Here is an 18,082-nt window from a genome sequence, read left to right as displayed (position 1 = left end):
CTCACTGGCGCCTCCGAAAACCAGTCTAAATATATTTACTAAATAAGTTTGTGACCAGCCCTCTAATTGGCCCCAAGTTCCATGGGGAGGCATGAGCAAGAAGGATGATTCCGAAAGGAGTATTAGCAGCAATTAATTCACGTACCATCGAGAGTTTAGTGCCTTGTGAAAAGTTATTTCGCAGACAAAGCCTATACATTTGCTTCTGTTGGAGGTGATGACTATTATTATACCCCTGGATAGCATGGAAGAAAGCCTTATACTCTGTAAAAGATTAAAGAGACTATATCACTTTTTACATAATGCTGTATATGGAAATAGGATATGAATACTGAATGAACCTGGGGGATTTTTTTCTCTTTGGCAAGAAAGCTCTAACCTTCTTTAACCCATGTCAAACAGGCAGAATTGCTACAAGCTTTTACAGAATATTTGATGAAGATTTCCCCTATAGTAGCTTCCCCAACTTTAAATAATTTATTTCAAACTACTTGCCAGACATTTTGGAGGGGGAGGCGGAATACAGGCTGGCACAATCCTCCTTTTTATTATCGATCCATTACCTAAGCATCTTTTTTAAAAAATCACCTTGGACATTACATTTGTGTTTAAAACTGCAGTGGTTTCTGAAGATGCAGGCATGCTTGGTTTAAACAGAAAGTTTCTGGCATCATTAAAAAAGGGAGTTTAAAGAAATGCATGAAGGCCCAAATATTTTATAAGCAACCTGAGCATGCGCAGACATGGGTTGCGTTCTGCTCATGTTGCGAATGGGGCGCCAGAACTGATCCCATTCACAACCAGAGGTACCACTGTATTCTGGAAATGTAAGTCCAGTTTTTTTCCTTCCTTTAATTTTTATTGGGGCTCCCAAGAGAGTGGGGCCCTAAGCTATAGCTTGCTTAGCTGATACGTAAATCCAGCACTGGTAGTGTGCGTACTGTGCCTCCAGTCCCAATTTTTGTCTTCATTGCTCAGTTCTGATATCCCAGTGAAACTCTTGACTCAACCCTGACAGAGAGCACCCAGGTCACATGCTGTATGAGAAGGCTTGAAGGGGGGAAAAAGAAGCACGCCAAATAAACATCCAAAATCAAGTCACTATTCAGTCTGACCTAGGAGCGAAAGTGATTTCAGTGCACTGAACCTATTCACTGAATGTTTTTCCATTGAGCCCTGTACAATGTTGAAGGAAACCTGCCCTTGGATTAAAGGCATGTGCAACTCAGAGAAGGGTCTGAAGGCATGCACAGTGTTTCTACTGATGAAGCAGAGTAAATCTGGACCATGGAAGTGGGGTGGGAGACTGCCTGGGAACTGTATGTAAAACTGTTCTGAGCTCCTCAGAGGAAGAGCAGAGTATAAATACAGTGGTACCCCGGGTTACATATGCTACAAGTTACATATGCTTCAGGTTACAGACTCCGCTAACCCAGAAATATTACCTCGGGTTAAGAACTTTGCTTCAGGATGAGAACAGAAATCGTGTGGTGGTGGCACGGTGGCAGTGGGAGGCCCCATTAGCTAAAGTGGTGCTTCAGGTTAAGAACAGTTGAAGGTTAAGAACGGACCTCTGGAACGAATTAAGTACGTAACCAGAGGTACCACTGTAAAGTGGGGGTGTGATAATGGATTCCCTACCTCCTCCCCAGGTGTCTTTTGTACCCTCTTTTGATCAACAGAACAGGATTGCTGTACACAATCTTATGTACATCGCTTAGGGTTTTTTGTTGTTGTTTTGTTTTTACAAAGCAGTTTATGAATACAGTACTTTTAAATAAAATGAAAATTCTAAATAAATTTAATATTAAGTAAGTCAACTATCCACTATTAACATGTATAGAATGCTGAAATCAAGAACATCACAATGCAGGTGGACCCATGTGTCCAATTTTCTTTCTTTCTTTTTAATACCCAGGAAAGATGTATTTGTTTTAACAAAATTTATATACCACTCAATTGTAATAAAACCTCTATGCAGCTTACAATAAATATTAAGACCATCAACAAAACAGTAAAAAGTGACCAATTAAAACATTTAAAAGATAATTAAAAGGAAGAATAAAAAAGATAAAAATGCATCAACAGCTATGTTTCTGGATAGGCTTGTCCAAAACAAAAATGTTTTAAGAGAGTATTCTGGAGAGGAGGCAGTTCCAATAAGCTTGTCCACATTGTCAGGTTGCACTAAGTGGAAAAAAATATTGGTGCCCTACTGACAACCAGGTCCAATTCTGATAGCACCATGACATTCAGGTTTCAACAGTTCTCCTTACCTAGAAATGTCATAGGGGATACTTGGACAAAACATCTGGTGTGTTTGAATGAATAATTTTGCTCTAGTATCCTCTGTGACAGGCACCCCCAAACTCAGCCCTCCAGCTGTTTTGGGACTACAATTCCCATCATCCCTGACCACTGGTCCTGTTAGCTAGGGGTGATGGGAGTTGTAGTCCTAAAACAGCTGGAGGGCCGAGTTTGGGGATGCCTGCTCTGTGACATCGCAGATGATTTTGGAGTGCATCTCTTAATTTGAATACCAATTCACTGGCACTTCTAAAATATTGCTGCCCCAAGTGATCAGTTGCACTATTTTTTGCATTCAGATTATCCCTCCTAATAATCTCATTATTTTCCAGCTATGTGTGCTTAGTGGTATATGAAGTAATTGCAGAGTCCTGTACACAGCGGAAGGATGAGCAGTACATGCCACATGCTTAACTTTAGTTTATTTACACTTCAATGCTGAGAGTTTACAAGCAGGCATCTTGCCTCTGCGAGAGCAGAGAAGCAACTCCTCTCTCCTCGGAAACAAAGAACTCCGAGAGAACTGTGAAAAACAGGAAACCAGTGTACGTCACATCCAGTCTCCTATTCCCGTGGGAAACCCAACAGCACATTGACTGTGGAATGCAAAACATTGTCCTGTGACAAGCACTTCGCTGCACAGTGAAGGAAGCAGAAACCAACACATTTCACAAGCTTTACTTTGCTACAAATGTCATTTAGGATTTTAACAGGTGGCACCATGAGCGCATATTTGATCGTTTCCGCAAAAAATAATTCATTTCAAGTTGTAAAGCTTTCTATTTCAGACTCCCCCCCCCCCCGGACCTTTTCATATGAGCCAACCAAGAGCCACCATATTAAAGGAGGCAGCCTTTTATTATTAGTCATCTTAAAAGACTGCAGCTGTTCCCACACTCTTTTGTTTACCCTTTATCTGAATTTTGTTGTTTCTTGCTTGCACAGTCCTTGTTTAGACATTTTCCTTCATAAATTCAGCATTGACATTGATATCTTCAGAAACCTTATTTTTTTTTCCTGGGTAAGAAAACCACAACATATTAAAAATACAAAAGTCTCAAAAGCACACTTGTTATTTCTGTTACCTATTTATTTCCTCTGAGACTGCACAGTATATGTAAACCCCCTGTGTAGGAAGTATTTCAGAATTCCACATAAAGCATAACATAATAAATGTTGCTAGAATTCCTCTTTTCTTGACACTCATTGGAAACTGTCACAGAAACTTATATACCAGTTCCATAAAAATGAATACTGACAACAGCCACAGAGTGGCATGCACTACCACAATCTTTTCTAGCATGTGGTAGAATCCGCTTGGTAACTGGTCTGTGTGGGAGCAATCCCAAATGACTATGAATGCCCCCCTTACTCTGCTCAGGATGGGATATTTATGACAAGGAAATGTTGTGTTTTCCCCAGAAACTGAAGACAGCACAGTTTTAAATGGGCAACACAAATTGTGCGATGTATATATATTGCCTTTCGCTTTTATATCCAGCTGGGTGTAAACTTGCAATTATCAAATGAGGTTAGTGCTGTATATTAAAGACAGCTGTCTTATTGTAGAGCTTCCTTCAGGGGCTTCAGAGCAGCTGGGAACTATATTTGTGAAAGATTTCTGAAAGATAAGGGATTGGATCAAATGGTGTTGCTTAGCTGATGGTAAGGTTCCGCCCGTGAATTGGGGAGGGAAGCCATTTTCATCCATTTCCCCTCCCACATGTAGCTCCGCCCCTATATATCTGACCTGGAGGGTCTCCAGAACAGATTTAGGGGAGCATAGGAGGCTGGAGGTGGGAGGAGGAATTACTGACAACAGCCTCTGCTCCCCTGTTCTGTTGATGGAAGTCTTACTGTTGACTGACACTGTTGAATACATCTCTGTGCCTTCTTTGTAGATGCAGAATACACCAAGTCAATCTGTTGGCTCTGCCAGCTGGAGAATCTTAGCTATGGTCAAATATGAACCTCTTTATTCAAGTGCAGCCCTCATAGGTGTTCACTTTTGATTCACAGCCAGAGACATTGGATACTGGGTTAAATACAAGACTAGGGCAAGATTGCGGCCAGTTTCCTGGCTCTTTTGCTTCCGATAGGGAGATATTCAACAGGATTAGTATGGAAATGCAGAGACGGGAGAAGTTCCATTTGTTGAATTATTGCTAGATGTGAAAGAGCCCTGACAATTAACCCCCAAAATTGTAGCAAACAGCTTCTGAGTACGTGTTACTGCACAACATAAACATGCTTTAATACACCTACAAAGAAAATTAAGAACTGCCTGTCTTGAAGAAATTTAGGCAAATGGTTGAAAGCCGATAAGGCTGTATTCATGCTGTTTTTTCCTTCCTTTTATGCAGGGTGGATTGCTATGCTGGGAGCAATATGGCTTCTCGTGTTAGCCAACATTCAGGATTTTGAGATGATTCTGAGTAGAGTGGAATGGGCAACACTCCTTTTCTTTGCAGCACTGTTTGTTTTAATGGAGGTAAGAAGAAGAGTTACCCCCCCAATCCCTATAAGTTTTGATGCCTTGAAGTCGATGGTAGAATAATAGTGTGTTAGGAGATCTTTGCACGCTCACACAGGAGAGGAGATTGCAATAGGCCATTCCTTTGAAATTGAAGAGGCGTGTATGCTACAGCACTCTTGTTAAGATGAGATTCTAGATTTCATTGTATATGCAACTTCAGTGCCTATTATTGTGACAAGTGGAATATGCATGGAAGGAAGTCTCGTGTACCCATCCATTGGGTCCCAGTCAGTGTAGCCTTCACTGTTACCTTTTAGCCCAGGAGTGAAAAAGAAAGCTTTGACCACCCTCGCAATGTTACCCTTACTATTCCTTAGAAGGGAACGGCAACCATTTCTTTGCACTGCAGAAAGTAATCGGATGAAGTCAGTGACATGGTAAAGCAAGGCCAAGGCTTTGCTTTTGCTGCTTCTGATGAATCCATTGCTTTGAAATGACAGAGACATGAATGCTATAGGTCTCTTTTGTTAACATGAGTTTCTAGATTCCATTGTATATGCTACTTAAATGCCCATTGTTATCACAAGTGGAACATGTGTGGGCAGAGGGTTTGTATATCACAGATTACCATGCGCCGGTGCCTCATTCTTCACCAGAAGTTAGAAACCAGCCATTTAATTATACTGTAGAGAGTAAACGGGTTCAGTCAGGGACAGTGGCAGAGCAAGCTGATTGGGAGCCTGGGGTGGCGTGCATGCCCTGTGCCCAGGGGTGGGGCCAGCTGCCCGGGGGGCAGGGAGGGACGCTCCGTGGGGCCTCCAAGGAGTCTGCCGGCCTCCTCCCACTCAGCTGCCCTATAGCTGAGGGGGAGGTGGTGGACGGACCATTTTGGGCAGCGTGGAGCCTGCGGGCGCCCAAGCCACCGCGTCACTCCCAGGAGAGACACGTGGCTCAGGCGCGCTGCAGGCCACGCGATGAGTGCCGCCCACCATATTGTCGCCCCCCCACCGCCCCCCCTTCCTCCGCCCCTGGTCAGGGATCCACTAAGGTAGGGCTAAGGCTTTCTTTGCTTCCGGTAAATCAACTGTCTGGGATAGGTTTTCTCCCTCTGCCACCTGTGTGCCAGATTGCATCCCACTGACTTTGAATTCAGTGGAAGCCACTGAGAAATAAGGAAGTCTTCACCTGCATATTTATCTTTGTTCTCTTTCTTGGTGACATAGAATCTGGGTTTTTAGAACCCTATAGAAAGAGAGAAATCATGTTGTGAATACCTTTCAGAAAGGGAGGAAGGTGTATGGAGGGACACATTGTATAAACACCAGAATCCTTGTCACTGAGTGTCAGCATGTGCTTTACTGCAACATGTTTGCTTAACCACAGTGCACTGTTTTCATGGAGAAAGTAGATGAGGATAGTTAGGACAGAACTGAGACAGAGGCTATATCTTTTCCAAGTGACCTCAGCTGTTTGTTATCCAGGGTCTATGTGTCATGTTCACTTATGTTTCTGCTGTATGGATGCATGGACCAAGGGACCATTTTGTTTCCCCAAATGCTGAAACAGGGCCTGAATAGAACTGTGCTTAGTGCATACCTCGTGTGTGACCTTAGCAAGTGTAGTAGCTTTGATGTACACACAAAACATATGCAAGATTCCTTGTTGAAAAAGAAGGGCTAACTCCATATTTGTTGTGCATGTGGAACTGTCATCTCCACTGAAGTGACTAGAGAAGTCTGAATTGGCCGCAGCTGCATATGTCATTCTGAAGACCACACATCCAGTTGCGGCATAAAGGAGTTTGCAGCATATCACTGTCTCCTCATAAAAGGATGGTGACCCTTAAAAGGAATCTATACCCTTTAGTGTCATCAACCTAAGTTAGAAAGACTGCAGGACGATCATAATGTCTGTTCAGGCTTGAAAGAGCAATTTCTTCACAGTAGATTTACCAGTTTCAGTAAATATTATTTGCACAATCATATAGCCAGCTTGAGAAACAGAGCTCAGAGACAACGCAGGACATTGGCTATAGATGTTTAGTAGAAATAGAAACTTTTCCTGTGCTTGCCAGTGTTCCATTCCTATGTTTCTAATGGGAAAAAAATTAAAAACTGCAAGGGGGAAGCATTTTTCAGGGGGAGCTGTTAACCACTCTGCTGATTCTCACCTTTAAGAGTCATTGAGTACCTAGACTGGCGTTAGGAGAGCATCACAGGGCTGTGAATTTGGTATTTTCCTTGCAGTGTTCTGATCTATCCTTGAGAAACAAGCTGGTTCAAGAAGATGGAATCAGTATGTGTGTCTATACAACTCCAGCAGATGGAGTGTATTAGTGCTGTGTTTCCCCCAGAAATCTTATTCAGGACTGTGTGTTGAAATGAAACTCAAAGTGACTTACAAAAACGAACTCGAAAACTAGTATAAAGACAAGTATAAAACAACCTAAAATTGACAAGTAAGAGAGAGACATATATAAACAAATTTAGCTGTACCCCACCCCATTCAAAGATAAAAGACTAGAGAGATGCTACTGCATCTTATTCTTGCAGGGGTGTGACAGCATGAGAAAGCCAATTCAGAGTGCTTTCATCCATTGTTGTTGAATCATCCTTGAATGTGGATATGACCTTCAACCCTAATTTTTATCTAGGAATTTTGAAGATGGAACCTTGAGAGTCTATATAACCAGCTAAGCCACACTAATACCTTTTAGCTGGGGCTTTTGCTTTTTTTTGTCAGACATTCTCTGTAGGTCTGACTGCTTATGGCACTCAGTTGTGGCTTGTGGTGGTGTTTTCAATGCCATTCCTCACTGAGTATTCAGCCCTTGACTTAACTGTGAAACAGAGAAAGAAAGTTCAACAGGTTTGAGCTACTGGGAATTAAGGTTATTTTGGTGGTTCTGTCAGAGGCATGTGTACTATATACTCCTTCTTTATGTCACTGCAAACATGATGTTTGCTTGTTATTTTGTGTGTTTTTGGTTTACCCGCTAGAGCAGTTAATGCTTGAAACAAGCAGAGAGTTGAACTTGGAAACTTGAGGAGGATGCACTTTCTGATTCACATTTACTGTAGGTGGTGGCTTGGGTGTGCTACTGTTCCACCTGTATTTGCTGCAGTAAACATGTAGCCATGATTCTATAAACAGGAGATGCATATCACCATAGACTTGGTGGACATGTGTCATAGAAACATCTGTGAACCCAATCTGCCATATAAAATCTAAAGCATGATTCCGCTGTTATTTCCAACATAGGCAACAGCTGGAAAGAGCATCCATGCTAATTCCCATTGAATACCTGATGATGATGATGACCCACCCATCTGGCTGGGTTTCTTTAGCTACTCTGGGCAGCTTTCAGCATATCTAAAAACATAATAAAAACATCAAGTGTTAAAAACTTCCCGATATAGGGCTGCCTGGAAACACTGGGTGCATGTACGGTAATTGCAGCAGATTTACAGCAGTGTATTCAAAATGGACAACCCCCTTAAAAACAAAACACAATTGTTTGGGTGCCTGAGATATCAAATAATGGTAAAGAACATTCTGACTGAGGATGAAAGAAGAGTCAGTAATAGAATGTTTCAAGTTGATGGAGCTGTCTTGAGGGATGTGGAAAATTCTTTTGTTTAGAAGAGAATGATATTTGAGATTTGTGAGGGTCTGCATTTCAAATACTAATTCCAAGAAAGTAACTGGTTATATACTTTTTTGCTACAGACCACTAGCTACCTTTACAGATGTGAAAGCTTTGAACCTAAGGCTTTTGCACAACTTCTGAGCTACACAACTGGGATTACTTGAAACAACTATGATGTCTGAAACCACTTGTGCATAACGAAAAAACTGGAACAGAAAGGGCTATGTAGAGGTCCCAGAAATTTACTTTAGAATGCAGGTCATCTTTAGGAGTATCTCCTAAAAACTACAGACCACATGAAGACATTATAACGATCTCTATCCTGGAAATCCATGTTCTTATTAGTTTTAGCAAGGAGTGGGAACCCTCCCACCAAACTATATTAACAAGAAATGGGGAAAAGCCCCCTAAAAGCCAACTAATAAATAAAAAATAAGAAAGAACATAATTTCCCAGAGTCCTTGGGTAGGAATACAAATCTACTCATGGTTCTTCCTGGTATATGAATGGATTTGGTCAGGTGGGACTGCCTGGGTTATTTTCAAAGGTGGAACTTTACGCGACTCCCCAGTGATTAGATTTCAAACAGTGTTCCTGGAAGAAGAGATGTGATTTTTAAACTTTGAAGTATTGCTTCAAATGGGAATAGAATGTCTGCATTATTGCCTTTTGATTAAATATGGTTTCCAGAGCAACAAGTACAAATCAGTGTATTTTCTGCTAGGAGTACTAATCTTTTCAACGCTGCTAGTTATGCTACATTTTAGGCTGATAAATAGCAATGTAGGTAACAATTTGTTTTTTGCTGTTCTAGAGTTTCTAACTTCCTGGGTTATGCCAAATCAACAACTTCAGCACATAATCATAGCTGCAGCTTCCAAGTTCTTGCTGTGAATTTTGCCCACACTGAGGTGGACTTACCCAAAGAGATGAAAACAAAAGAAAGGCAGGAGCCCCCCCATTATTCAGGGGCTCTTAAGTGCCCATTTAACTTGATTTAATATGACCAACCCCATCCTTTTGTTAGTGGAACTTCATATGCTGATGGCCCCAAGCCAGGGCTATTTGTCCTGAAGGCTCTGTGGCCTTTCTGTTTACTGGATCTGGAAACTGAGCCAGAACTCTGAAAACTTCTCTGAAGTTGTTGACGAGATAACTGACTCTGAAGCTGGGAGGAGAACCCCAGAACTTTCAGCCTTTCTGGGGAGCTCTCCCTGGTCCTGCAGAACCTGAGTCCGTTACCCATAACATTTGCCTATTGCCAGCACCTGCCAACTGCTACTGGTTGAGTGCAATTGAAGGTCAGTGCCTATAAGGTGTGGTATAGTGCCTCATGGATTCCTCTTAAGCTGGCCAGAATAGGACCCTATTTTGGCTAAATTGAAAAGCTTATTGGTTGCTTTCTGGCTCAGTTAAGGGACAAGGTAAATGTGGACCATCGCAGTTATTTTGTGAGGGACAAAACAGGCAAAGTTATAGCTTTAATAATTACATTAATAATTGATAGTTAACTTAATAATTAAGTAACCAACTTTTAGTATAATTCTTACCATGAGAAGTTTGTTCGATGAAAGTTTAATTGAACCAACTTCTCTTGGTAAGAACTGTAATAAAAGTTAGTGGATCAAATATTGCCTTGCTTATTGGTAGAATATCTGTTTTGAAGGGCCACCAAAATGGCAATACAACTCTGTACTAAGGCTATTTTACATAAACATTTAAAGTGTTTATTTTATAAATGTTGTTTTTTCCTCCCCACATCTAGGCTTTGGCTCACCTTCATTTAATAGAATACATTGGAGAACAGACAGCTTTATTAATAAAGGTACCATTTATAATAACATCTTACAGTGCAGAAATGGAGAAACCTCTTTGTTGCATATATACAAAGTATTATATTATTAAACTACAGTGTACAATCTGATGTCAGGGATACAAAGAGGATGCCTTGGGCTCTTTTATGTGTTACATTGCGTGGACAGGCAGATTCCTCTCAACCGCAGGCAATGCCTGAGCAGAACAATGACTCAAGACAACATGTTATGGGATTAAAATTGGCCACAACTTTATTAAGTTTCAGATATAGGGAGACCTTGTGTGACATTTTGCTACGGGGAAGGCAAAACCTGCCAATGCAGGAAAATTCCTTTCTGGCCCTTCAACAGCGACCCTGACGTAGCAGCGCCTGCACACCTGTGGAGAAGAGGTTAACCTGCAAAAGAAGACTTAACTGAGGGAGGGGAGGGTGGGAGAAGCTCTGACGCTTCGCAGGTAGGATTCACCTTCTGTTGTGTGGGCAGGGTGGTCCCTCCCCTTACCTGGCCAATCCTCTGGCAACACCTCCCCAGGTGGGATTGGGTGATTGGCTGAGGTAGGCGGAGACCTCCAGGTATTCAGCCTAGAGAGGATGAAGCCAGCCCAAACTACCAGGAGTCACACTGGGATCCAGGGGGCTGCACACGACCACACAAAAGGCACCTCCCATTCGATGTGGGGAATGGTCATTTCTCCTATCCGACCCTGGATGCAACAAAATTATGAACACCTTCAGCAGTGAAATAATGGATTCCCCCCTTTTGGATATGTGGTGTAAAGCAAGCTCATTACAAAGAGATACAGACTGTTTCCTATCGCAGATGACATTAGCGGTATTTAGCACTAGGAGACTATTAGTGCAACTATGCAGAGAGCCAATGTCAGGAGTCTGCACTGTTGGGAATCCAATGCGTCCTGTGCCACAACTCAGAGGGCACCTGTCCTTTGAAAACCCAAACACGTCCCTTCTGCTCCTTGCTTTGCTGTCAGATAACCTGCCCTCTTCAAGAGAGAGTGAGAGAGCAAGGAGAAGCATCAACCTTAACCAGACCTTTTCTTCTCCATCTTGTTGGTGCTGTAGATGGAACCCAGAAGGAAATGTCTGCACAACAGCAAGGTGGAAGACTTGGGGCTGCTCCCCCTTCCCTGAAACAGCAGCTCACTTTAAATTCACTTAGGGAGAGCTGTTAAGACCTTGATCAGAGGTGGGGAACTTAGGACCTACATGCTTCATTAGGCCTGCTGTGTCTCCCTGTATGGCCCATGAGGCCATTATGGTCACACCTTACCCAAATGCCTTCAGGTGTGGGGCTGTTCAAGTTGCGGTGGCACCTGCAACTCCCCTTGTTAAGGAGTTTTGAAGGCCTAACTATCAGGTGATTGTTGGGTCTTCAAAGTGCAGTGCAGGGCTCTGTGCAAGCACTGATGATGAGCTAATTGTTGGTGCTTGAAGAGAGCCCTACACATCCATCATCACTTGCCTGTTGGGGCTTCGGAGACCAGCCTTGATAATCAACAGGAATTGTCTGGGTCCACCAGGAACTTCCTAGTGCAGCTGAAGGGACTGGAAGATGTCACTTGAATTCAAAGTCCTTCCTTGAGCCCTTTAAATCTAAGTCACTGCCCCTGGCGACAGAAGAAGAAGAAACCTCCATTTATAAGCTGGAATTTCCCCCTCTCTACAGAGGAGGTAGTTTAGTCAGACAATTATTATACTGTTTTTAATTTTTTTATGCACTTGGAGGTCACATCTGTTTTTAAAGCATTGGGGTTGATTTATGTGGGAAATCTGCACAATTTTGGCCTTAGTTAAAAAAGAGAAACCAATGTGGCAATTTAGGCCACAAAATAATAGCTTTCAGGGCAAAGGGGACTCTAAATTCCTTTCTTTCTTTCTTTCTTTCTTTCTTTCTTTCTACACCAGGTGGTCCCTGAAGACCAACGCTTGACGGTTGCAATCATTTCAGTGCTCTGGGTCTCTGCCCTGGCATCAGCCCTCATTGATAATATTCCATTCACTGCTACAATGGTAAGTTGCATTTTCTTCTGTTAAGGGGCTGGAGGGGAGAGAAGTACAAAAACATCAGTGTATACCTGGGCCAGTGAAGGTTTCCTTCCAGTCCTCACAAATATGAGTTTACAAAAGCCTCTTTGTTACCAAGGGGTCCCTTTTGATAATGCGTTGGGATGCCAGATTTAAAAGTTACGGTACAATAAAAAGAAAAGTGTTCGAGATTCAAGCTTAGTGTCTTTCTTTTCTTGACTACCTTGGAAAACTGTATCCCACACCATGCAATTTCACCCGCAGACTTCCAGTACTTTTAATGATACTCTTTTAACCTTGGGCTAAAGGTCAGAAATTCCAGTGTCAGTGCGACACAGTCATTCAACAATAACAAGAAACAGGTATTCCAAATCTGAAATGTAATGGAGAAAATGAATAAATAAGCTGTTGCAGCCAATGGTGTCCCTCAGCTGGTAAGGCTCCCTTCAGAAGAACAGGGAAGGGAGCAATTTTCAACCCAGTTGTTTTTAGTATCCACTACCAGTAATGAATTAAGAGCTTTTGCAGTGGAAAGATCTATCTAGTGATTCCTTCAGCCCAGATCAGAACTAATATGGTTCTTATATGATTAATCAGATTAAGGCCTAATATGAACATAGCCACATTCAACTCTTCTTGATAAAGCTGCCTTTTCTTTTTACAGGTTTACAGTTGGCATTTTAAACTAGGATAAACATGATAAATCCCACAATATGTGCTTTCAATTTAATGAAGGTTTTCTGATATTTTCCACTGTATTTTTTTTAACTGGAAAGGCTCTAAACCAGGTTCCAACATCTAAATTATTCATTTAAAATATAAATGGAATATGATTTTCTTAGCTTGATTAACTTAATAGTTGGTAATACATGACAACACTTTATTTTCAACATTGTCTGCATTTTAATAAACCATTATTAACTAGGCTGCATATATTGAAATACCTGTTTACATTTTATTACTAGGGTCCATAAATTCATTTATGTTAAATCACTGTTTAGGTCTTTCCTCCTAATACAATGTATTGAACCATTGTACCAATTTAGCCATGCCCAATGTGTTTTCTGCAAAAACTAGGTTTAGGTAAAAGGGCAATTGATACAATGGGGTGTTTGTTGTTCTCATTAATGTGGGTGGCTGTTGTTTTAAAAATGTATGCCTTGCCTTATGCCAAATAGGTGCAAGCACTAAAATGTTAGCTGACAACCCAAAAAGCAGTTACAGTTAAAAAGTTTTGTTCGGCTCAGAACTTTAGGGCTGCAGGAATTGTGCTTGACTGCTAGGATTCACCCACCTATCAAAGCAGGCAACTGGTGGTTTACAAGTGTGGGTGGGCCTGCCCACCTGACAAAGCTGACCCACAGGGATGGTGGAGATAAGAATCTGGCCTGGCAACTGGATCCCATTCCCACTGCTGGTGTATGAGGATAGATTGATGGGCAAGTGATATAGCATGCTTGAAATCTTTGCCATGTGCGGCAGAGTACAAGGAGTCATAGAATCATCCCTTGGATCAGAAGACCAACACTTCTTTGGACTATGCAACCTCTTTTCCTATTCCTGTGTTTGCATGTGCATGCCCTACCTTCCTGATGCTGATTACAGCTCTATTTCACTTAGTGACACAGACAAAATTGTGGCATAGAGGCAGTATCACTGTGGCTTTTGTATTGCTTTTAAATGTAGGAAACTGCGTTATAGGGCAGCTATAACTTCGTAATGCAGAATTTGAATAGTGCTGTTTCCGTTCCTTGCAGAAGGAGAGGGATTAAAGGCTAACAGCAACTAGCATCGCATTGAGAAGTCAGACACATAATTGCAGTGTTGGATACGTAGTTAGAGCAGCCAGCCTTAAGGACCCTAAGCCTAGTGCCTCAGAGAAAAATCAATTTTTCAGATAAACAGAGATTGATCAACTGATACGGAAAGTCTTCCAAGAGCAAGCTATAAACAATAAGACACATGGAGAGAGAGAGAGAGAGAAAAAAAACACATTTGAAAACAGAATGGCCATAGTAAATTAGTTTTCTTCCTCCTCCCCATTGTGTAGGCCCAGTCATTGTATATACCCTGTCATCAATGGGCAGGAGGCGTATAGCATTTCTAGGACATTTCCTGTGACAGGAAGCATCCATGATCCCCACTGTTGCACTTCCAACAGCTTTAACCTCCAGTGCAGACCCCAATTTGGACTGTCTTCCTTATATACCTTAGCCATGATAGGATGTCCTGCTTGCTTTCTACTCAAATGTTAAACCTGAGTCTACACAAGGAGCCCTTCTTTTGAGTGCAGTCTCTTTTGTGCTAGTATTTGCTGAGGGACTACTGGTCTCAGGGGAGGAGGAAGGGGACTGCGGTGGGGGCAGGCCACCCCGCAAGTCACCAGTGAGGGGGGTGACAAAATGCCTGGCGGCACTCACCGTGGGGCCTGCAGCACGCCCGAGCCATGAGTCTCTCCTGGCAGTGACGTGGTGGCATGGGCGCCCGCAGGCTCTGCGCTGCCCCAAATGGTCCACCCACCGCCTCCCCCCAGCTGTAGGGCGGCTGAGTGGGAGGAGGCAGGCAGACTCCTCGGAGGCCCTGTGGAGCATCCTGCCCCGGCTTGCCCTGCCCCACAGACGGCTGGCCCCACCCCTGGGCGCAGGGCACGCATGCCACCCCAGGCGCCCAGTTGGCTTGCTCCACCGCTTAAATGCTCAGTCCATGAAAAAATACTAACCATAGGATAAAATGTTCCCCACTTTCCTGTCAGGATCAAGGATTCAAACATAGCCTTTCTTGAAGTTATGGTGCTTTGTTAGCATTTGGACCACATTTGGGATCCTCCCAGAATTTCCATAAAAGAAGCCTACCATGATTTTTCCCTGAATGTTTAACCCAATGCAAATAGAAACACCATCACTTATTTTATTTTTTAAAAAAAGGAACAAAAAGTTAGACACCAGGCTCATTCTGGTACAACCCGCTTCTACTCGATTGTGCTGTAACTGGCCATCAGGTGCGATCAATGTATAATAATTTTGTTTATTTAATGTATATAATTTAAATCCCTTGCCATCATCATGTGATCTCAGGGCAAATCATAACAATTTAAAATACAATGCCAATAGGGACAAAACAAGTAAAATATAACTATATAGAGCGGAGTAGTAAGTCATTTGTAAAATACCACATTAGTATGGAATATTTTAATCAATATTTCCCACTTATTGCCTACAGATTCCTGTACTTCTCAACCTCAGTCAGGATCCTGATGTGAACCTACCCGTGAAGCCCCTAATCTTTTCACTGGCTATGGGTGCCTGTCTTGGAGGTAAGCTTTGATGTCAGGCTGTGAATCCAGTACAGAGGTGTTTCTACTGTCTTATCCCACATCCTGATGGACTTGAGATAGCCTGGGAGAAGGAGGGGTGGAAAAATGATTGTGTCTTTGTATGTTTCCTGGTTTGTTTGTTTCCTTGTTTGTTTACATTTCCCCTCACATTCAAAACAATGGGAGACAAAGAGGTGGGAGAAACGTAGCCATGCTCAGAAACGTGTCTAAAGCTATTCCCACTGCACAACGGAAATTTCACCCTGCACACAGCCTGTGTCCTCCTCAGATTTGCTCCAGAGGGTTCGGTGAACTCTTAGAACAGATTTAGGGAACATGTGGCAGGAGGGAGTTGAGTTCCATTGCACAAGTGTAAATCCTTGCACTGAAAGAGCACGCTAGTGGGATACCACCCTGTGCGGAAATGATGGACACAGAGTTCTTTGGAAAATGCCACCTCCAGTGTGAATGCTTCTTTCTTTGACAAAACAAAAGAGGAGCTGCATGAGCCAGATTGGGACTGTGGTATGGGACAGGTGTACTTCGGCTGACTGTGATTTCTGAGGTTGGGCGCAGCCGACCTTTATCTGCCAGGGGTTAACCAGAGTGAGGCCTGCTCTTCTCCAGTCTGCTCCGAAGTCCCACCGACTCACCTTGGCCTGGATTGGCCCATAATTCTAAAGTGAGCCAGCAGAAAAGCCTGCCAATCAGAACAGCCAGCACATAGATTCCCCAACTGCTGCCCGCCTGACCCTAGCATTGCTCCTGGGCGAACTGGAAACCACTGCACCAGGCCACAATAGCCAGCCACCCCATTAAGCATCCATTTCCACCAGGCATTTCCATATGAAGCTGTGACTTATCCCCAGAGGCCAACTGAATAAATCCTGAGCAAGGAAGGGTGTAATTTTTCAAATTAAACTTAAAAATTAAACTATGAAAAGCTTTTGACCTGTTTGGTTTGTAGGATCTCATTGCTTGCTGGGCCAGAGCTTTAGATTAAGTGGATTTTCACATCCTGCCTGATTTTGTTATTCGAGCAATCCCACAAAAGGAGCGTTGTGGGTTTGAGTTCATTTGCAATTTAGAAGAACAATATAGAAGAGCCATCTGGTTGCTTTTTAATTCATCTTCATGCTGATTATTCCCTTTCATATTCCATGAATATTGGCTATGAATAAGTTAGAACAGAAAAACTTGCAAGGACAAAACATGTAAGAAGCTTTCCCCCCCGCCACTCTCCAAGTAAGAAGTAAAACAGTGAGCTGACTGCTGCTTTTAGAGGAAAGAATAATTACTATTACGTTGAGTGAGTTTAATGAAACATTCTGAAATGTTTTTGAATTATTTTGTCCCTCCCCCACAATACAAAAGAACAACATCTCACTCAATGTTTCATTCACCCTTCATTCATTTGAAATCAAATATGACCACCAATTTTCACTGAAATATTCTTTCTTCAGAGTTCAGTGTAGGGATGTTGGAGGAATCTGTTAAAAGTGGATTTATTTATTTTACATTTACATGCCACCTGATTGTAATAAAACCCCTAAGCAGTATACAAAATAAACATTAAAACAATCAACTAAAACAGTTGAAAATGGGCATTTAAAAAAAACATTCAAAAGATAATTAAAATAAACAGTAAGCAAAAACACATGCCCGCATTCTACATGTCAGTTTAGGCTTGCCTAAACAAAAATGTTTTGAGCTAAGGTGCCTATAGGCAAGGCGTTCCAAAGTTCAACCGATGCAACAGTAAAATATTGATTTCTTACAACTGTGGAATAAGTTCTGCAGATCAGTGTGGTTGGGTTAAGGTGATCTCACAAGTAAACTGGTCCCAATTAATAATAACCACCTTGAACTTGTCCTGAAAACAAACTGGCTGCCAGACCAGTGAAGATTCCCTTCCTCTCAGCTCTGCTCAGTCAGTCCCTGCTAACTGTTTTCCTCACAGCTTCCTTCTCCTGACACCTCACTCAGTGCCTGTGCATTATCACATCAGGAGGTTGGGCACTTGCGTATATTATTATTATTATTATTATTATTATTATTATTATTATTATTTCCTCCATGCCTAGTCCTACTCAAATTTATAGCTGCTATGGTTTAGGGTGAGTAGTTGCATTTTAAAAGCAGGCTATTCCTAGTAGGTAAGGAAAGATTAAGCCACATCTTATCTGCTGGGCTGTGCCTGGTAAGGAGAAAGGCTGGTAAGGCCATCATCTCCTGCAACAGTGGGAAACTTCTGGTCCATGGGCTAAATTAATCTCACAAGGCTGTTTTCCCCAAGCCACACCCACCTGATGTCATATATAATGCCCATCAGCAACCTTTTACTGCAGCCAATGAGGCTCACCCTCAGCATAGCTGTCAACTTACAGATTTGAAAATAAGGGACCAGCAGCCTCGGAAATAAGGGATCAGCAGCCAAAATAAGGGATTTTCAGAGCACAGGTATGTTTGAGTTCTGAG

At 42.3% G+C, this 18,082-nt stretch overlaps 1 protein-coding gene across 2 annotated transcripts in view; it reads left to right on the top strand.

The window, feature by feature from the left end:
- OCA2 (OCA2 melanosomal transmembrane protein) overlaps positions 1-18,082 on the top strand; it is a 143,146-nt gene that overhangs the window by 92,941 nt on the left and 32,123 nt on the right. For both annotated transcript variants that reach the window (XM_081907554.1, XM_081907553.1), the window contains exons 19-22: positions 4,671-4,798; positions 10,198-10,257; positions 12,172-12,276; positions 15,511-15,604. In XM_081907554.1, the coding sequence (XP_081763680.1) occupies positions 4,671-4,798; positions 10,198-10,257; positions 12,172-12,276; positions 15,511-15,604 (387 nt within the window). The remainder of the gene's footprint in view (positions 1-4,670; positions 4,799-10,197; positions 10,258-12,171; positions 12,277-15,510; positions 15,605-18,082) is intronic.

The sequence above is a fragment of the Podarcis melisellensis genome (assembly GCF_964234715.1).
Source record: "Podarcis melisellensis genome assembly, chromosome: 4".
In the NCBI taxonomy this organism is placed as follows: domain Eukaryota; kingdom Metazoa; phylum Chordata; class Lepidosauria; order Squamata; family Lacertidae; genus Podarcis; species Podarcis melisellensis.
This window is presented reverse-complemented; position numbering and strand designations above follow the sequence as displayed.